Source organism: Diadema setosum, chromosome 15, assembly GCF_964275005.1.
Source record: "Diadema setosum chromosome 15, eeDiaSeto1, whole genome shotgun sequence".
In the NCBI taxonomy this organism is placed as follows: domain Eukaryota; kingdom Metazoa; phylum Echinodermata; class Echinoidea; order Diadematoida; family Diadematidae; genus Diadema; species Diadema setosum.
The window spans coordinates 16,798,592-16,817,612 of record NC_092699.1 but is presented as its reverse complement, the minus strand read 5'-3'; the positions used below and the strand labels follow the sequence as shown (position 1 = coordinate 16,817,612).

Sequence of the window (19,021 nt, the reverse complement as noted above, 5' to 3'; positions counted from 1 at the left end):
TCTCGTATGGATATGATGTATGGATATAGGACGTTTTTATGTGTCTGAATGCTCTTCTATTGAAACGTCGTATCAATATACGTCGTATATCGAAACGATGGTTTGAACATCATTTCAAATCATTATCGTATATCCATATGACGTAACATATTTGTGTCTGAATGCTCTCATATCAATACGTCGTACGAGTAGGCGGGGCTTATTCGCAGCGCGCGTCGAGCTCACGTATCCGCCGCTCGGACTTATAACGGGTAGTTGACAGATTGATTGTGATGTAATCATGATCTGGCGCAAACTACCGGATGAATCCAAGGCAGAGTATAAATACTATGCGCAAAGCCTGCATAAACTAGAAATGTCGCTACAGCGACTGGTTATACCCCCGCCAAACAACATTTCATAAGCTTTGGTCAAAACAACATTTCATAAGCTTTGGTCAAAAAACTGAGGAAGTAGTTAAATCCGCAAGATCTTTCCTTGATCTTCTGCCATTGATATGCCGTTACCATGGCAACGTACTTTTGGGTACTGTCGAAAAATGCGTCTTGCACATCTACAACCAAAGGCACACATCTGTACCAAGTTTCATGGAAATTGGGCAAAAACTGAGGAAGTAGTTTGCAACACAAAATTTTCCATCATTTTGGCTCATAATATGTGAGCGTGTTACCATGGCAACATACTTTTTGTAACTGTCAAGAAATGTGTCATGCTGACCTATATCCTAAGACAAACATTCAATATGAATTCCATGAGAATTGGAAGAACACTGATGAAGCAGTTTTGCCATGAAGCATTTTGCCCTATATTTTACCAATAACATGCCGTTACCATGGCAACGCACTTTTTGCCACTGCGGAAATATGTGTCTTGCACATTAACATATTCAGATGAACATCTGTACCTAATTTCATAAAAATTGATCAAAAACTGTGGGAGGAGTTCGCGACGCAAGATTTGTACCCATTTTTGCCCATAATATGCCGTTACCATGGCAACATACTTTTGGGTACTGTCAAAAAATACGTCTTGCACATCTACAACCCAAGGCAAACATCTGTGCCAAGTTTTATGGGAATCGGTTGAAAACTGAGGAAGTAGTTCGCGACGCAAGATTTGCAACGGACCGACCGCCCGACCGACCGACCGCCCGACCGACCGACCGCCCGACCGACCGCTGATTCCTATATACCCCTTTCAAACTTCGTTTGGCGGGGGTATAATTACGTACTATGCATGGAAGAGAATCACATCTACTCAAGAAATATTGCTTGTGCGCTAGGTCTGAATGCTCCGATACCATTATCGTATAACCGGGTGCTGTGTCTGAATGCTCTCATATCGAAACGTCGTATGAATATACGATAACTCGGCTCGTCTGAAAGCGCCATAAGTCTTTTTTTTTTTCCTTAGTTGAAGCTATTTCTTCAGTCCAAATAGATTTGACTTAGGCAAGGTTGACTGTACTTCATTCAAAGTCATGAATATCTTTCCTCTCATACAAAATTGTAAGCCAGTAGCATGCCATGTTGTCCATCTTTACATACTCAAAGGATTTCAATAGTTGGAATCCAGCTGACATGCATTAGTTACTGCTGCTTGTAGATTGCACAAACCTGGGCGAGCTTTCAGGTTGTCAGGAGCAGCTTTGTTATACAAAGTATGCATGAAATGTGTCATGAAAATGGTCTATTCCTGACCTTGTCATGCAGGAGTTCAAGGCAGTTTGTAGTTAGCTCATGTGCACATGGGTACAGATGACCCACTTATTTTCTCAGCTGGTCTAGGCACTTCACTTGTTTAGAAAGCAACATAATGTATAGGCTTACACGACATTAACAGTTCATGGAATTCATCAATCTTGTTCAAACAAAGGATGAACTTGCTAAACCAGGTGACCAGAATGGTCTGTCAAGTAACACTTGGGAAAGCATACATTATTTTGCATTGAATGTATTAACGGTTCTTTTTTCTTTCTTTTTTTCTACTGATATTGCTATAATACTACTGTCAGGTGGATGTGCTGGCAAGCACCATCTGTAAGGATACTTGAATAATCATAACATCACAGATGCCTATCTCTAGCTGAATTTAAAACCCAACATGCCCTGTTAGTACAAATGACCTTTTTCTGTCATGTGAAAATTGGACCAAGAACTGGCTTATAGATGAATCCGAATTCAGAGCACAGTAACTAACGGTGGCCATAACTGAGGGGCCCTCAAAGAAGAAGAAAAGCACTTCCAATGGGTTATGCAATGATCCAGGTGCGTTGCTATGTATGTCGGTGTATAAATTATCTTTTGTTAGGTATACTTGAAGCCCCCCAGTTAGAAATTACCATAAATAACAGTACCGGTACCCAAACCAAATTGGTCTATTGGAGGCCCACAATTGATTCTTACCTGACTTGCATTGTGCTGCTGTATGACTTTCTGAGCTCGCTCTGTGAAGACAAACTGTGAGTAGTTTCCAGTATATTCCCATGCCACCCGGTTGTTATCCCAGAAGTCAATACCCAACCAGTGGTTGCCTTCGTGGAAGTTTGGGAAAGGTCCACCACGGAAGTGGGTCCAGTAGTCCTGCATACCACTCATGTAACCTGAGATTTAGAGGAAAATATACCCCACAGAAAAAGAAGTTTGGCAAAAGGTAAGCAAATTTAATTTACCTGAAATACTGACTAAACGTCAATACATTTACAATGCCCAGCTTGGCTTTCAAATGAGCACATCAGGAATGGTTACTTCTCATACAGCAGCAACATATCAACATCATGTTCAGTCACATACTCATGTGCAAAACGTTACAAGCTCACAATCTTACATGGCAATTTTTTTTTTCCCCACTAACTTCTTCGCCTCTTTCCTTACTGCTTATTTTTAAAGTGTATTTTGTCATGCGCATGGCAGATTGTCGTTACATCACTTCTCTGCTCCTGGCAGATTGTTGTAAGAGCACTTCCCTGCACCTGGCAAAATGTTGTTAACCCTGTAATGACCATCTGCCATGCGCATAACAATTTGTACCTTAAAATTTAAAATTTCTGACATTGTAGTTTATTGCATTGGTTTTTATGTCCCTGCGAAATCTGAGAGTGTAAGGTTGCTCTCGGACAGAGATATCAAATTAAAAATGTCAGTCCCATAGCCCAAAATTACAGGTACCTTAATCGAAAACTAAGCATTCACTAAGCGAAAGCTAAATGTTATTGATTGCATTTAACTGCATATACAGTGGAAACTCAGACTTAAAGGGAAGGTAAACCCAAAGAGCAATGTGGATTGAGTGAAAGCAGCAACATTAGTAGAACACATCAGTAAAAGTTTGAGAAAAATCGGACAATCGATGCAAAAGTTATGAATTTTTAAAGTTTTGGTGTTGGAACCGCTGGATGAGGAGACTACTAGAGGATATGACGTATGAGTGGACAACAATACAAAGAAAATATTAAGGATATTCAACAAAAATTCACTTTTCTAGAATTATGAAAGAGCAGTGGACCAACCGCTTTCAGAAAGCAGGGGGAATAATTGCTACCCTTAACATATGTCAATATCAAGTTGATGGAATTTGTAATTTTCATGAAAAATGGATTTTTGTAGTATTTTCTTTATATTTTCTTGATATTGTAGTCCACTCATACGTCATAACCTCTAGTAGTCTCCTCATCCAGCGGTTCCAACACCAACACTTTAAAAATTCATAACTTTTGCATCGATTGTCCGATTTTCTTCAAACTTTCACTGATGTGTTCTACTAATGTTGCTGCTTTCACTCAATCCACATTGTTCTTGGGGTTTATCTTCCCTTTAACAAGATCCTTAGGGCCAAGACCATTTTTTCTTTACAGGGGTCGCACTTAACTTTTTTTTTAACTAGCCAGGCGGACTACTTACAATCAATTTTGACACTGAAGCAATATTTTGGCTAGCCAGACGGACTAGTAACTGCATAATTTTACGATTTTTAGCTAGTCCGGCGTGGTTTTTGGGTGGCCAATGGCCAGCGGACCATCGCCAATTTCGAACCCTGCTTTATATAAGATATCAGTAGTCACTAAACAATACAAAACAAGGAAAAGTAGAAATTACGCGGTGCGTAATATATGTCCCCGCCGGAAGTAGCATTTTGTAGCAAAATGTACAATATAGGTAAAAAATCAAGGTCAAAGGTCAAAGAAGTCAAAGGTCAAAATTCTGTGTAGAAGTTTTAAAGCCCTCGCCTAGTGCCATCACATAAAGCAAACGGAATCGAAATCGGGTTAGAAATGGCGAAGGAGTAGCATTTTGTAGCCAATGTACAACATAGGTCAAAAATAAAGGTCAAAGGTCAAAGAAGTCAAAGGTCAAAATACTGTGTAGAAGTTTTGAAGCCCTCACCTAGTGCCATCACATAAAGCAAACGGAATCGAAATCGGGTTAGAAATGGCGAAGGAGTAGCATTTTGTAGCAAAATGTACAATATACAGTAGGTCAAAGGTCAAGGTCAAAGGTCACAACTGAAATTCTGTGTAGAAGTTTCAAAGCTCCCATGTAGTGCTATCATATAAAGCAAACAGAATCAAAATTGGCTCATAAATGACAGAGAAGTAGCAAATTGAATATTTTGATCACACACGGACGCACACACAGACAGATGGACGCATGGACACACACACGTACGAAGCCCGTTTCATAGTCCCCTGCTCGAACTCGTTCGGCGGGGACAACAAAGGAAATAAATTCATTGGGAATGAAGAAGTTCGTTTGTTATATCAGATATTTAATATATCAGATCTCTTTATATTGAGTTTCCACTGTATTTTGATAACTTTCTGTGCAAACTTCAATGTTTGATATCGCTTTTTGAACTCGCAGACGCACACATACGTTTACTTATGCAGCGGCGGGGTGCTGCCAGGCCTCGGTCACAGCTAGTAGTCTCAGTCTCATATCAGCATCGTGTACGTGGATACACAGTTCAGTGTCCTGTTTGTACACATTGGTGTTTATGTGCACGCTGCTTGATCATATGTTCCAGCAAGAAATCTCCATGCCTGATTTTGTGGTCATCCCTCCTGATGTGTATATATTTGTAATACAGATTGAATGTTGCACGAACAAAAATGTGCATTGTCATACTGGAAAATGAAATATCAAAATAAACCTTCTATCATGTTAATGAAATTTCAATATAACAAAAGAAAAATGCTGGAGAAATATGACTGGAACCTTGTTACACGCAGGGCCCAAAGAAATCTAGTGTGAACAAGTAAAAGTAGACCTACTTACTAGACCCATCATAGACTAATTCTTTAGACTAAGCAAGTTCTGCATAATTCTTGTTCTAGGAGTAGAGCTCTACACCCATAGACCTGCTACATAGGTCTGGGCTTCGCGTCTCACTGCATGATTGTCACTGTCATGTACCGTAATATTTTCCATGTCAGTGTCAGACCAGGGTTCGAAATTGGCGATGGTCCGCTGGCCATTGGCCACCCAAAAACCACGCCGGACTAGCTAAAAATCGTAAAATTATGCAGTTACAAGTCCGTCTGGCTAGCCAAAATATTGCTTCAGTGTCAAAATTGATTGTAAGTAGTCCGCCTGGCTAGTTAAAAAAAAAGTTAAGTGCGACCCCTGCAGACTCGGGGTAATCATGAAGAAATGCACATAAATCGAACTTAGCCTCATCCTCCTGTCCTGAAGATTTAGAATTACTTGCTACAAGTGTTCCACAGCAGGTCAGTTGAATGGGGTATGTCAATTTTGAAGTCTGCAGGCTTGAAATATTCCTCGCACACGTAAATGTGACCAGCCCAAACGCGAAATGTTCACTGTACAATGGAGCGCCCCGGGGTTCATCGCACACTCTCCTCTGCAGTTGGGCTTGTGAGCCAATCTTGGTAGGCCAAACCAACAGAATGGAATGCAGTTGAAAATTTTTCTTTCTCGAAATTGCTGGATATTTTCTGCTATCAGGAAACTTAAATGTTGGAAATTTGGGGGTTGTGTTATAACAGAGCAGTGCAATGCACTTGTTAGGCATTCTACTGAACAAGATGATTTTAGTCTCTTGGTTTTTTCAAGTCAAACGTCAAACGTCCACGCAATCTGTGGGCAGGAACCTTGTCTGTACATTGTACAGGTGCTAGTATGTCATGCACGTACCAAGTTCCTCGGGTCATAGCTTGGAGATGAGATTCCTTCAGTATTAGTGATTAACAACAGCAGTCTATATCTGTTATAATATACCAAATAAAACTAAAATGAAGTTCTACTTCAATCACTTCATTCACGATCCCACTATCCAGTTCACACCCACAATCAGGTGCTTTTGCACTTGCAGTGATCACATTGCGGTCACCTCAACTAGTACAGCCACCACTTGTGCTGTGGAAGCCATGTATAACAATGATGCAAGCATTTATCAGTAGTCCATGCTTCATACACTATAAAATAAAACAATATAAAGTTGCCCTTGCTGATTGCATGTAATGTCAAGTTTCAAATGAATGGTTTCAGTGGTCCCTATGTACAGGCTACATACTGCTGTCAAGTGTGTTAGACTTCACATACTACGAACACGAACCTAGTACAAAACATTGTGGAAAGAGTAGTCTGCAATGGTCAGGCGGAACACTTGCATTTTGGATAATTTGTGATTTACACATAACACAAAGGGCTCACTGCTACGCGCTTGCAGTATATATATACACAGAGCCAAGCATTTTCAGTGCCTATCAAGTCCTACATGTACACATAGTTCTGCATACTACCTCCTGTGTAACAATTAAAAGAGGGCTGTTTGGATGCTATAAGGACCATTTGGCTGCTGTCACGGCAGTTTGGATTCTACAAAGCTATGCACAGTGAGGGCAATGGTTGAATGTACAAATCAAGGGGTCAGCAAATGACGTGTATAATGTGTCATACATATTATTATTAGTACCAGTATGGCAATGATTTTTGCCCACCGGGAAAAATGCTCCCCAACTAGTTAAGGCTGAGAGAAGACATAATATCCATGAGGACTGCTTTTGTTGCTCTCACTGGCATTTCTTGTCCAAACTGTTACAGATAGGCATCATTTAAAGAGATATTCCTGGTCCACAGTGCCAGAATTCGTTAGGCAATTTTAATGCAGTCCATGGACTAGATGTAAATTTAGATTGCCTAAATACAGATGAAAGGTACGCCTATTTCATATTTGTTCTAGGCTATGGACTACATCTAAATCATGGACTTGATTTCGAACACCTTTGTGAATTCAGAGAACATTGGTCTGAGTTCTGAATTTAGAATTCAGACCAAGGACTTTGTTTGAACAAGTCTCAAGCATAATGTCAAGAATTGAGAATAATCTTGGTACCAGGTAATGGAAATCACTTTCCTTTTTTATTGTTGTTCAACAAGAATTGCGTTTTATTAAAAAAACAAACAAACATGAAATATTCTTACCAAAAGCTGAATCAAAGCCTCTCTGAAGGGGCATGCACTCATTCTTGTAGAAGCCCAGATGCCACTTGCCCACCAGGTGAGTGGCATAGCCACTCTCTTTGAGTTTCTGGGGGAGGGTAACCTCACTTAGTGGTAGGCAGTTTGGCTGAGGGGCAATGATCACAAAATGCTGCAGACCAGTGTGGATCTATGAAATAGGGTAGAAGAATAAATGGCCATTATCATACAGCACACACAAAAAATAATAATAATAATAAAAAAGAAATAATAATAATGAATAAATAAATCAGGCATTTTATAGAACAATTTCTTCTTTTGACATTTCAGTTTTAATATGAACGTGAATTTGCAAAACAACTTTGTCAAATACCATTTGAAACACCTGCCAGCACCATCACCTCATTATTTTTATTTTGCAGTGTTAGTAAGGGGTAAGACAATGCAATGTTTAAAAGGATGGTATAGTATTGGTTGAGGTGATGACTCGGCCTTCAACTTTTTTTAGATACTTTGTTACGTTAAAGGACATACAATTCTAACAGGAACTCAAAGTTTAGTTGATGAAAATCAATGTTGGAATGGCTGATAAATGTGGGACCCACCTTTCATTACCTCCGCCAAGGGAGGAGGTTCTGTTTTTGTTACCGTTTGTTTGTTTGTTGTGCTCTAGTTTTTGCCAAGGTAAGACGCGCCGCGCAGCTGAGGGTTTATGACATCACAAAAGGTTTCTATATTGGGAAATCGGGCGACTTTCAGCACACAATGCTATAGTATGTATGGGTGCAAATCACTGATATCTCTATGGAAGAACAAGATCAGTGGTGGAAATGAGCTGCATGCTTGGCGAAGGTCTGCGCTCACAGAGTGCTTTTCTAGTTAGGAATGCTTTGTTTTACTTTGTTTTTGGATATCTCGGTGAGATATCCAAAAATTAGGTAAATCAAATCATGAGATATCAAATTACAAAGTAAAACAAAGTGTGAGATATTAAAAAAACAAAGTAAAAAAAGTGTTCCTAATGAAAGGTGGGTCCCATATTTTACATGTAGTAGCATCGCTTTGTTTGGGATATCTCCACCAATGTTTCAAAATCAATTTTCATCAAATAAACTTCTAATTCCTCTTGGAATCATTGTATGCTCTTTCATATTATATAAAAGATTTCTCATCATCTTTTTTTTTTTTTTTCATCTTCAAAAAACATTGGAAAGCTGAAGCACCATTTCAACCAACACTGTACCATCCCAGTGCAAAATGTCCCACTTCTTCTCCTTCCTTTTCATTTCTTTTCGGTAATATCACCCACAGACACAGCTTAGATCTTGTCGCAGGATGAATATGGTCACTTGGTCATGCATATAGACAACATTTCTATCCAATACTCTCTTTGGATTAATTCATCTGCCTGGATGCTTCATGGACACTGAAAGGGTAAACATTCCATGAAAGAAATCATTGTAAACACGAAGTACTAGCATCTAGATTCTGATTGTGTTGGGACGCACATCAAGGATAGTGGGCATTCTGTTTTTTTAGTGCTGTTTGACATCTTTTGTGAAAAATGCAGGGATGGTAGGGTATAGGCGAGGTGAGGCGAAACTGCTGGTCTAAAGCCCCAGTCACACTACAGCGTATGAATCAGCGAATGCCTAGCGGATGGACAAAATTTGGCAAAGTCCAGATACGCTCGAATCCGCTCGAATCCGCAAGCAAAACGTCGTTTTCGAACGTTCGCCTAACGAATGATGAGCATATGCTAACCGTGTTACGAGCGGATTAAGTAGCGAATGAAAGCGAATGCGTACAGTCCGTCCAGCGGATGCTGAGCGGACAAAGCGAATGAGGAGCGAATGCCCAACATATGCAGAGCGATACTGCGGCAGTCACGTGACGGATCTCGACTGACGCACATTTTCCCAAATCATTTTGAGTAGTGACAGTGTCGAGTAACGTTGTGATTGTGAGAATGGCCCCCAAAAGAAGGAAGGAGAAGTCACCATCAGGTGCTGCTGATGTCATTACCCTCGACAGTCCTCAAGATTCCTGTGTTCCTTCTGATGATCACGTTGACGATGATGTGGGGAGTCCAACATCCTCCATTACGTCTGGTGCCTCCAACTGTTCCTAGCCTGGACCTTCAGCGAAAAAAAAAGCCAGAGGCAAACGCCGGGACTTTAATATCCCAGAAGTTCGATGAGAAGCTGATTATACAACCTGAACTGCCCTCGTCTTCGGATCCAGGCCCTGGTCCACATCGTTCTTCGATGTTTTCCTCTCCTCCGTTTTCTCTTGTCTTGGATGTATTTGGCGATTGCCAGCTGGTTTAGGTCATGCTCATGTTGATGAACAGCTAGAAGATATTACATCTGAAATCTCTGAGCGTCCTCCATTTCTGATGACCAACTGATAAATGCTACAGTACCTGTGCTGTCCAGATTTGCTGTGCGAATTTGGACGAACGGCGAACGAATGAGAAGCGAACGCAGAGCGACCACAACTTTCGATCAGCGGGCGCTAAGCGACCACAAAGCGTATTGTCATTCCGTTCGTCATCCGCTCAAGATTTTGGACATGTCCAAAATCAAAATTTGTCTCCGGCGGATCTCTGCGAATCGCTGCGAACAGCTAGCGGATACAGCGAACGCCAAGCGGGTCACGAACGATGAGCAGCGGATGTGAGCGTATCTCCAAATTTTCGGATCCGCTGGGCATTCGTTGGCTAGATACGCTCTAGTGTGACGGGGGCTTAAAAAAAAAAATGACTTTAGATCAACATGTATGGATTTTGTATAGTTACCTGGTACCGTCCAGTCATAAGCTGGCTCCTGCTTGGTGAACAGATTGGCTGGACATAGTAATTCTCCAGCTTGACCCCTTGGCTCGCAAGCTTGTCCAAGACAGGAGTCTGGATGGTCGAATTGTGGTAGCCGATGTCAAACCAGCCATAGTCATCAGCCACTATAAATACAATGTGGGGTGGCTTGGACTCCACAGCTTGAAAGTTTGATAAGCAAGTGCAAAGAAACACAAGGCTAGCAAGTCTCATGAGAGAGCAGAAAGAAGATGATCCAAGCAGTTTGGTCATGTTCAAGTTCATCTGCAAGAAGAAAAATTCACACAATACTTTAATTCATCCTCGTCCATACACAATGCTTTGCATGTATGGAAGATCAAATCCTGGAGACTTGGAATTATTCTATGATACACAAGTATCAAAACTGGTATACACCCAGGTAATCGCAGTAATACTGGCACAATCTTGATACATATTTCCGTCTGTTTGCCATTGAAGGAAAATTACCAATAGTAAAATGTAATGCTGAATTCTCTTCTACCATATGGACTGGACATTTGTTTTTAAAAACTTGTTTGTAGCAAAAAGAAAAAAGCTGCTGAAAACTGCTTATCCAATAGTGGCGAGCCAATGGAGTCAAATGGAGTCAAAAGGGGCCTGAGCTTTCAATCCTCAAGAGCAGAATCTTTGTCAAGAGGTAAAATGCCTCTGATAAAGATTTTGCTGGGACCGAAAGCTCTGGCCCCTTTTGACTCCTAAAAACTTCTTTATCATTTTAATAAAAACTTTGATGATAAGGGTGATTAATATAATCTAGTACATGTACTTGGGCAATCCCACAATAACTATTCCCTTTTCCACTTTTGATATTTGAGCTTTGATGATAAAAGTAATTCAGATTTGCCTCCTTATGTTTATATATCTTCTTGAAAAGAATAAGTGTGAGAGATAGTATAGATAACATTGAGTTCATTCAATGGGCGGATTTTTTGTTATATCACATTAAACGTCAATTTAGACAGTAAAACAGGCATAGAAAACGGGACATTTTAAGTATCAGAAATCTAAACAGTAATCTTAAAAAAAATAGCAATGAAACTGAATCCAGAACAGTTCCATTGTACAATCTACATCAGATTTGAAATAAGAAATGTCTCTACCGTTCAGATTTACTTCATTTATTAAATGAAAATGGATTTCAGTTATAGCCTGTATGATATAGGCATGTCTGTCCATCCCGTTACATACCTTCACCTGTTAATTTCTTTTTTTCCCAGTGGGCAGAAAGGGAGTTTTGGTGATTAAGTAGTTTCATTACGGGATAAGTTGAAATGTTTTAACCAAAACTAGCTTAGCTTGAAAGCAAATTTAATGCAATTGGCAATCAAACGTAAGTGTTGCTTTGTCTGTCCACTTTTTAAAGGTATGTAACAGATTTTAAGGAGACTCATTTTTTGAAAAATAAGCCATATCAGTGCAGTTGCTTGGATTCATAAGACATGCCAGGCCCGCATCTACATAATCAGTATACTTCCACTCCCTAGGGAAGTCCCACAAGTTTCTGCCGTGACTTGACAGTAGCCAAAAACTTGTCTGTCCACTTTGTTACATACCTTCACCAGTGTTTGTACCTTCATTGAATATAAAATTTAATAAAAAATACAGAAAGATGAGTCATCAAGGTTTATGGCCTCAGAAAGACATCATATACTAACAATGTCTGAAATCACTTTCCTTTGTGGATCATTCAAAAATATGTGTGAATTAATTTTTTCGTGTGTGGACAGACAACCTGTACAGTAAACGCATGTGTCTGTCCATGTTCGTACCTTCCTTGACAGATGATGGTGACATCTTTCTAATAATAGAATTAAACATGATCTGGATACTTTTATTTCATGTCATACACTATTTTTATTAGCAGATTAGAGAGCTCAGATGGTTTTAATAAGAAATTTTGGATGATTCCACATGTGAAGGTACGAACATGGACAGACGTCTGTCCATGTTCGTACCTTCAAGATCAGATTCCCCTCATGATTATTATCCTTCAGGTGATGTAATTTTACATGGTCAAAATAATTTCATTTCATGTAATAATTTTTTTCCATTAGCAGATCAGAGCATACAGATGTCTCTTGTTAGAAATTTTGAACCATTACACAAGTGAAGGTACGAACATGGACAGACGTCTGTCCATGTTTGTACCTTCAATGACACAAGCTCCCTGACTACATGGTTAACATTGTGTTGTAACTTTAAACAACTGTATTTCTATGTAGAGCATTTACTTTAAGTAATTCATACACAGTATAAAAAGTAACAAAAGTTGTTTTGAAAGGCCCTTGCTTTCCACATTGGCTTAATAGAGAATTTAAACTAAACATGTAAATAATGTTATGACTAATCAATGTTAACATTTCACAATATTTCATAAAATAATGTACATACCCCGGAAATATTCAACTTTGCTTTCATTGTGCATGGTACCTGAAAATATTAATTACAGCTTCTTTCAAATTATGAATAAGATATACTGCTGAAGGGGACCAATGTCTGTCCATGTTACATACCTTCACTTTTGTGAACATGATGATCCAAGGTCCAGTAGAAAGAAAAGGTGGTCCTAACTTATCTTTTCACATTTTGATTATGGCAGAACACATATTTCGCTACATGAAAATAATAAAATGGCATTTAATTAGCAAAACTTAATTTGCAGCCTGAATGTCCCGTTTATGTGCCCCACTTATTGTGAGATTGCCCACTTGTTTTATAGCACTGTGGGCATGTCGTAGAGAACCATAGGTCTATAAAGCCAAACTAGCATGTTGGTTTTGTGGATGCAAAAAAGGGTGGATCACTGTAAAGTTGTTCCTCTATAGTATTCACTGCATACAAGTTACAATATTTCTGTGGATGCAGCAGTGCATCAATTAGTCCAAAATTTGATATTTAACTGCAGGCTACTGTAATAATTTTGCATTGTAATATTATATTTCATATTATTATTATTCAGTTGGCATCAAATGTTTATCAAATGATACCCTGTTCTGCATAAACTTGGCTTGAGTTTATAAATTTGCAGTTTACAGAAAGGTCTCTAGATCAATGTAGACTTTGGACTTTAGGTCAATTGGTATCCTACCCATATCAATGGAGGAGGAAAGAGGGTTGAGAGAAGATGTGGAACTAGGAGAACAGATCTATGTCTCGATTGTACTCTATTTTAATTTCTACTTGAAGAAAAGGATTGAACACACACACACACACACAAATCTGACAGAAAAATAATGAGAGAAGACAGTAGGCTATAGATGTCTAGATCTAGTCAAGTGTAAGTACGACATGCATGGTATTACCGGACAGCATAGTAATTTCAGGCGCATACATCTCTGCATATCGACATTTAGTACGCGTGGGACTTCCTAACCTAGACTAGCCTTACTGAGCGTTGTACGGACCAAAAAACGCCAAAAATGCGACACAAAAATGAAGAAATGCTAAGAAATTCACATTTCACCTCAGATTTAGAAGCAAAGATTTATGACAAGATTTTATCGTGTAAATTGTTTGAAATGTTCATGTTACGATTGTTAGACCCTTCACTGTACAAAACAAAATTTGAGACTCATTTTCCAACTTTTTCTTTGTTGTCTCTTCAGTACGAAAGTGTACAGTGAATATTGCGTGTGTGAATAGTGATTGTGGTGCATAAATAAAAAGATGTGAAAGACGTCAATTATTCCATTACGAAAATTGTGTCCGGAAATACTGTGATTTTGCACTACACTAAAAAAATACCTTTTTGTAGAGGGGTTAACTTGAAGTTGACCTAGAGATGTCTTGACCCTATATTTTCCTAAAATCAGGAGTGAATAAATTACGAAACTTTGCAAAATTTGTCATTTCTAGGACATTGTGAATATACTGTAAAAGTGGATATTTTCGCGCGACTAATTTTTCGCGCTAGGCCTGGTCAGAAGAGTTTCGCCTGTTTTTAATTCCGCGGAATCAAGACATCACGCACAGGAACGTATGGCAAGCAAAAATATTCGCGTGTTTTTATTTTCGCGCTAGTTTCTGGTTGCGCGAAATGCGCGAAAATTTCAACACCGCGAAAATTTCCACTTTTACATTAGATCATTTAGTGCTATTTTTGCTCAAAATTTCATCCTCTGGGTCCGAGTACTGAATTCAGAGTGAAACTATAAGGCCCTAGGTAACCCCGGGGCGCTCCTTGTACACAGTAATATACTCTGGGAGCGAAGCATTGGGGCTGGTCGCAGTTCAGGGTAAGGTAGATTTTCTAATCCTTCCAGATCTAGACATGCACAAATGAAGGCCTAAGTTAGTAGGAGAGTGTAAACCTGCTGCATCACAGAACATTTCGTTAGACGTTATCTAGGCCATTCTATTAAGTGTTCTGTTATGCAATACACTAATCTCGAAATAGTACTAACTTAGGCCTAGATGTCTATATGTGGAAGGAGCTGGACCTAGTATTTTAGTAGTAGACCCTATAGTACAATAGAGTCGAGGCACCAGTTTGCTGCAGGGGTCCAGTTTGTGGCACCCCTAGGAATATCTAACCATATCTTCAAAAGTAGAAGGGTATTTTTTTTTTCTAAATTGTTTTATTTGAAGAGCAACTGAAGAGCTTTCTTTTGATACCAGAATCATGAAATAACTCGGATGATGGCCTTCGTAATTCTAATTTAAAACGTCTGTGTCACGCTGTTTTAAAAAAAGTATGACTTTCTTAACAAAACGTTAAGATTTTGTTCTGTTGCTAGGCAACCACCATCATCCCTTGTTTGTATCTTTATACAAAATCTTACTATGAAAAGAGGCCTGGCATGGTAAGGATTCCTCGCATAACTCACTGTGTTAGATACATGTATTCTAAAATTCATTTCCTTCGTCAGTTTTGAGGGTTGCAACAGTGACCAAAATGTTGGGGATGGGTCCGGTTTGAGGCACCCCTATGGGATTTACATGCACACATAGCGCTATTTTACATGTCAAAATGGGTGGAAATTAATGAAATGTATGCGATCTTGAAAAACTATGAAATCGTGAAGGATCGAGATAATGAATCCAAATAAAGTGTTCTAACTAGCTGAAAACTAGTTGGACTATCAAAAAATATTTGGTTTTTGCAAAATTTTAATGTTTGAAGAAATCAGGGGACATTTTTGTGTGTGGGGTAGGCCCTAGGCCTACTGCAAACTGGACCCCCCTGCCGCAAACCGGGTCCTCTTGGTGGTTGCAAATTTTCTGCATAAAATTAATTTTTATGACTAGATTCTAGGGTGATTGTCCAGCATACAAAATTGTGATGCAGTGTCAAGAGGCCTTTGGTACCTCTTTAAAAAAAAAATGATAATCATGTACAAATGCACACCATGCACACCTACCATTTCCTTCCTTAATTTGTCAATGAAAACTTCTTGTGGCTATCAGAAATGTCAAGATGGACCATATCTGACGGTTTCATGAAATTTCATTGTCAATTACAGAAGAAAAGTAGCTAATTTTGACTCAAAAGTACGCCTATCGACGGCTGTGTCAGTGTAGCATGATGGATGATCGATTATGTGGAAGAGCGATATAACGATGATAATCGATTGTTGTAGTCTGTGATACAGCCGCTTGTTTGGTGTTTAACCACAATGTTAGTCGGCTCGACAGTAAAATGTGGAAGAAAGAAAGTGATCTTGATGCGTCTGTTTTTTATCGTTTTAGTTAATTTTCTCCTGCGTGTGACTGTGTATCTGTCAACATTGATGAACATTGATGGACGGATAATATGTGTACAAAACAGTAAAAGATATATGAAAAAATGGGAATTATCCATCATGAATATTGCACAACAAAATGGATTTTTACTACAAAACAAAAGCAAATACTGGGGTTGCAGTTTTTGTATATATACATGATTAAAAAATGAAATGGAAAAATGAATACTATCATGAAAACAATTACTTTCTACTATCCCTAAGATGAACTTATCAATTAAAAACATATTACCATTTTAATTTCAATATTCTGTTTCTTTTTAGGTAAAATGAGCACTTTATAAGAAGTTCACAATGTCAATACGATTGTATAACATACACTTTTTGTAATACTATTCTCTTTAACTTATTAAATTAGGCCTATAAATTATGTAGATTACTAGAAACAAATCCCCTTTGAATTCAACTTCCTTCTCATCTTCTTTTCTCTCTCTTTCTCTCTCCCTCCTACTAATAGCCTAACCTTTTTCTTCCACTTTTCCTTCAACCTCATTCTATTCCTTACAACACTACTCAAATTACATGTATGTGATTTTATCATGACAAAGTTGATAATAATATTATCAACTTTGTCATGATAAAATCAATACTTGCCACAATTTTTAAAGGAAGGATCGATGTCTAAATCCTGGTATGAATAATCTGTATCAATAACTTGGAATAGTGATAATCATGATAGTGGCAATGAAAACAAAGAAATATCACAATAGCTCACTTGAGCCTTCAACTCAGGTGAGCTATTAAACAGTAAGAAAAAATATGAAAAAGAAAGTAGGAGCTACACGTATTGCACGAGTCAAGTTCAATATTGTAGTAAGCGGCTAATTAGAGACTACCAGAATCGATTATAGTAGTCGACATCGTTCTCTGCGAAATCGGTGCACTACTTTCCGACGTAACTTTCCGACGTACTTTCAACTCCGATTTCTCATTTTTCTTACCTTTTCGGCTTTCTAATTCCATGAAAACTCTCTGATATGGTTCAATTTAGCATCTCCAATAGCTGCACAAAATTTGATTGACAAACGGCGAAGCGAACGGTAGGTGTGCATTTCTACACAATTACCCAAAAAATAATAATTTCTGTTGCGTGCCCGTTTGTTTTACCAGAATACTACTAAATAGGCAGTACCCTTGAAAAGGCCTTTTAACCTGCCGCAAACTGGGTCTGCTACTCTATAATATTCTAGTAGACCAGTGCATAGAATCTAACATTAGCTTGATGGAGGCAGAGGATACCAAGTACTATAGACTAATCAGCTAGACTCCAGTAAAACTAAAAGACAGGGTGAGGCTGAAAGAAGCGGAAAGGGAAGAGCGGAAGAAAGACGACGATAGACCCTGGGCCTGAGCCCTGCACTTGTTAATAAAAATCCAAATGTTGTAGAGGTCTAGGCCTATTAAACAGCTGCGAACCGTAGTGTAGACCCTCTAGTGTGAGCCATCTTGTCCATAAATCTGTACGATAGATCTATATAGATTCTAGAGGTCTAACCGTTAGATTCTAACATGGTTACAGTTACGGGATAGTTAGGCCTAGCCATAGTAAAGTTAGATCTGTATCATCATCATGTGGAATCTGTGGCACTGTGCACATTTCATCATTTGACTAATTTAACTGGCACTTTGATGGACGTGAACATCCAGTCAGAGATCGCTAGATACTAGACAAACAAAACTTTGGTAGACCCTATACTAGAATCTATAGGCAGGGAGGTGAGAAGAAAGGCACAGCCCTGAACCCTGTCGCTGCATGCATCCACAGCCACAGTAAGTCGCGACGACACTCGACAGGCACTGGTCGCGTTATTTACTAGTAACAGTTACACGTAGGTTCCTAGGCCTATAAGTTACGTTAGATCTATAGAATCTAACGTTAGACCATCTAGGCCTATAGCCCACGACATGACACACACTGTCACTGACACAGCAACAACACTTCTCATCTCACTGCTACCGTTAGTTTGACTGGGATTTGGTGCTGATCCTGATGTAAAATTTATTTTCGAACTCCAATCAGCATTCACATAAATCTACTGTCAACTGATGATGATGATGAATACAGTATGCAAGCACTTATGCCAAAACCTTTTCTAACGTTAGCTGTTACGAGTTAGTTTTTTAACAAATCACAAATAGAGGGGATTTATAATGTAGGTAGTGGTCTAACTCCTTCGTTAGATCGTCCAACACCTGGCCCAGAACTTCCTGGCACCTAACTATACTGCTATACACAGCCCAGTCGCCGCTGTACATACGCTGTATTCGCGTAGCTTATTAACAGCGTCTGGTCGGGCTACCTGGCACCATATGCACCACAGGGCATCAACACAAGGACCATACCCAACTGCGACAAGCAGCCCCATTACGCATGCTATGCGTATGGGGCTGCTGGTCGCAGTTATCAAGGACCGTGCAGAGCTAGAGTGCCCGAGCTCCGAGGAGGTTTTATACTCCATGATCTCTACTTACATGCTAATTACCGCGTGTATACCGTACTCAATAAAACTGCTAATCGACGAATCCTTGCTGTAAATTTTCTTGACCAGTATAGTGACTGTTCTGATGGTCCACCGCTTTATAATGGCTACAAGAGAGCAGAGCAAACACGAATGGATGCATCAAACTTTCTCTTGGGCATGTACATTTCTATGTATGTCAACATGTGATGATACCGACGCGACGGTCGTCTGCTAAATCATGACTGGTTGTCTGCTAAATGCCTGTTACGCATACGATGTTTACGTTTAGGCAAGGCGCGCGCACGGATCAGTAGTTCGCGAGAAGACCGTACCCAGAGCGATAAACATATCCCATCGGCACAGAGCTGCTGATTGTGTGCACGTCGGCATCTATGATACTACAGTACAAGCAGTATGCCGTTTATACAAGTATGTGAAACACAGTACACGTACACAGACCCAACGAAAGAAAAATTTACCCAGTATGCGTACTGCAGTGGAACTGTTGTTGTTTTTGTTGTT

At 39.3% G+C, this 19,021-nt stretch overlaps 1 protein-coding gene across 1 annotated transcript in view; it reads right to left on the bottom strand.

Annotated features, from left to right (window-relative positions):
• Positions 1-18,664, bottom strand: part of LOC140238483 (arylsulfatase B-like) — a 68,827-nt gene extending 50,163 nt beyond the window's left edge. The window contains exons 1-4 of the mRNA XM_072318388.1: positions 18,510-18,664; positions 10,240-10,539; positions 7,443-7,629; positions 2,406-2,602 (exon numbers count right to left, since the gene is read on the bottom strand). Of these exons, the coding sequence (XP_072174489.1) occupies positions 2,406-2,602; positions 7,443-7,629; positions 10,240-10,539 (684 nt within the window). The 5' untranslated portion in view covers positions 18,510-18,664. The remainder of the gene's footprint in view (positions 1-2,405; positions 2,603-7,442; positions 7,630-10,239; positions 10,540-18,509) is intronic.
• Positions 18,665-19,021: the final 357 nt, after the last annotated feature.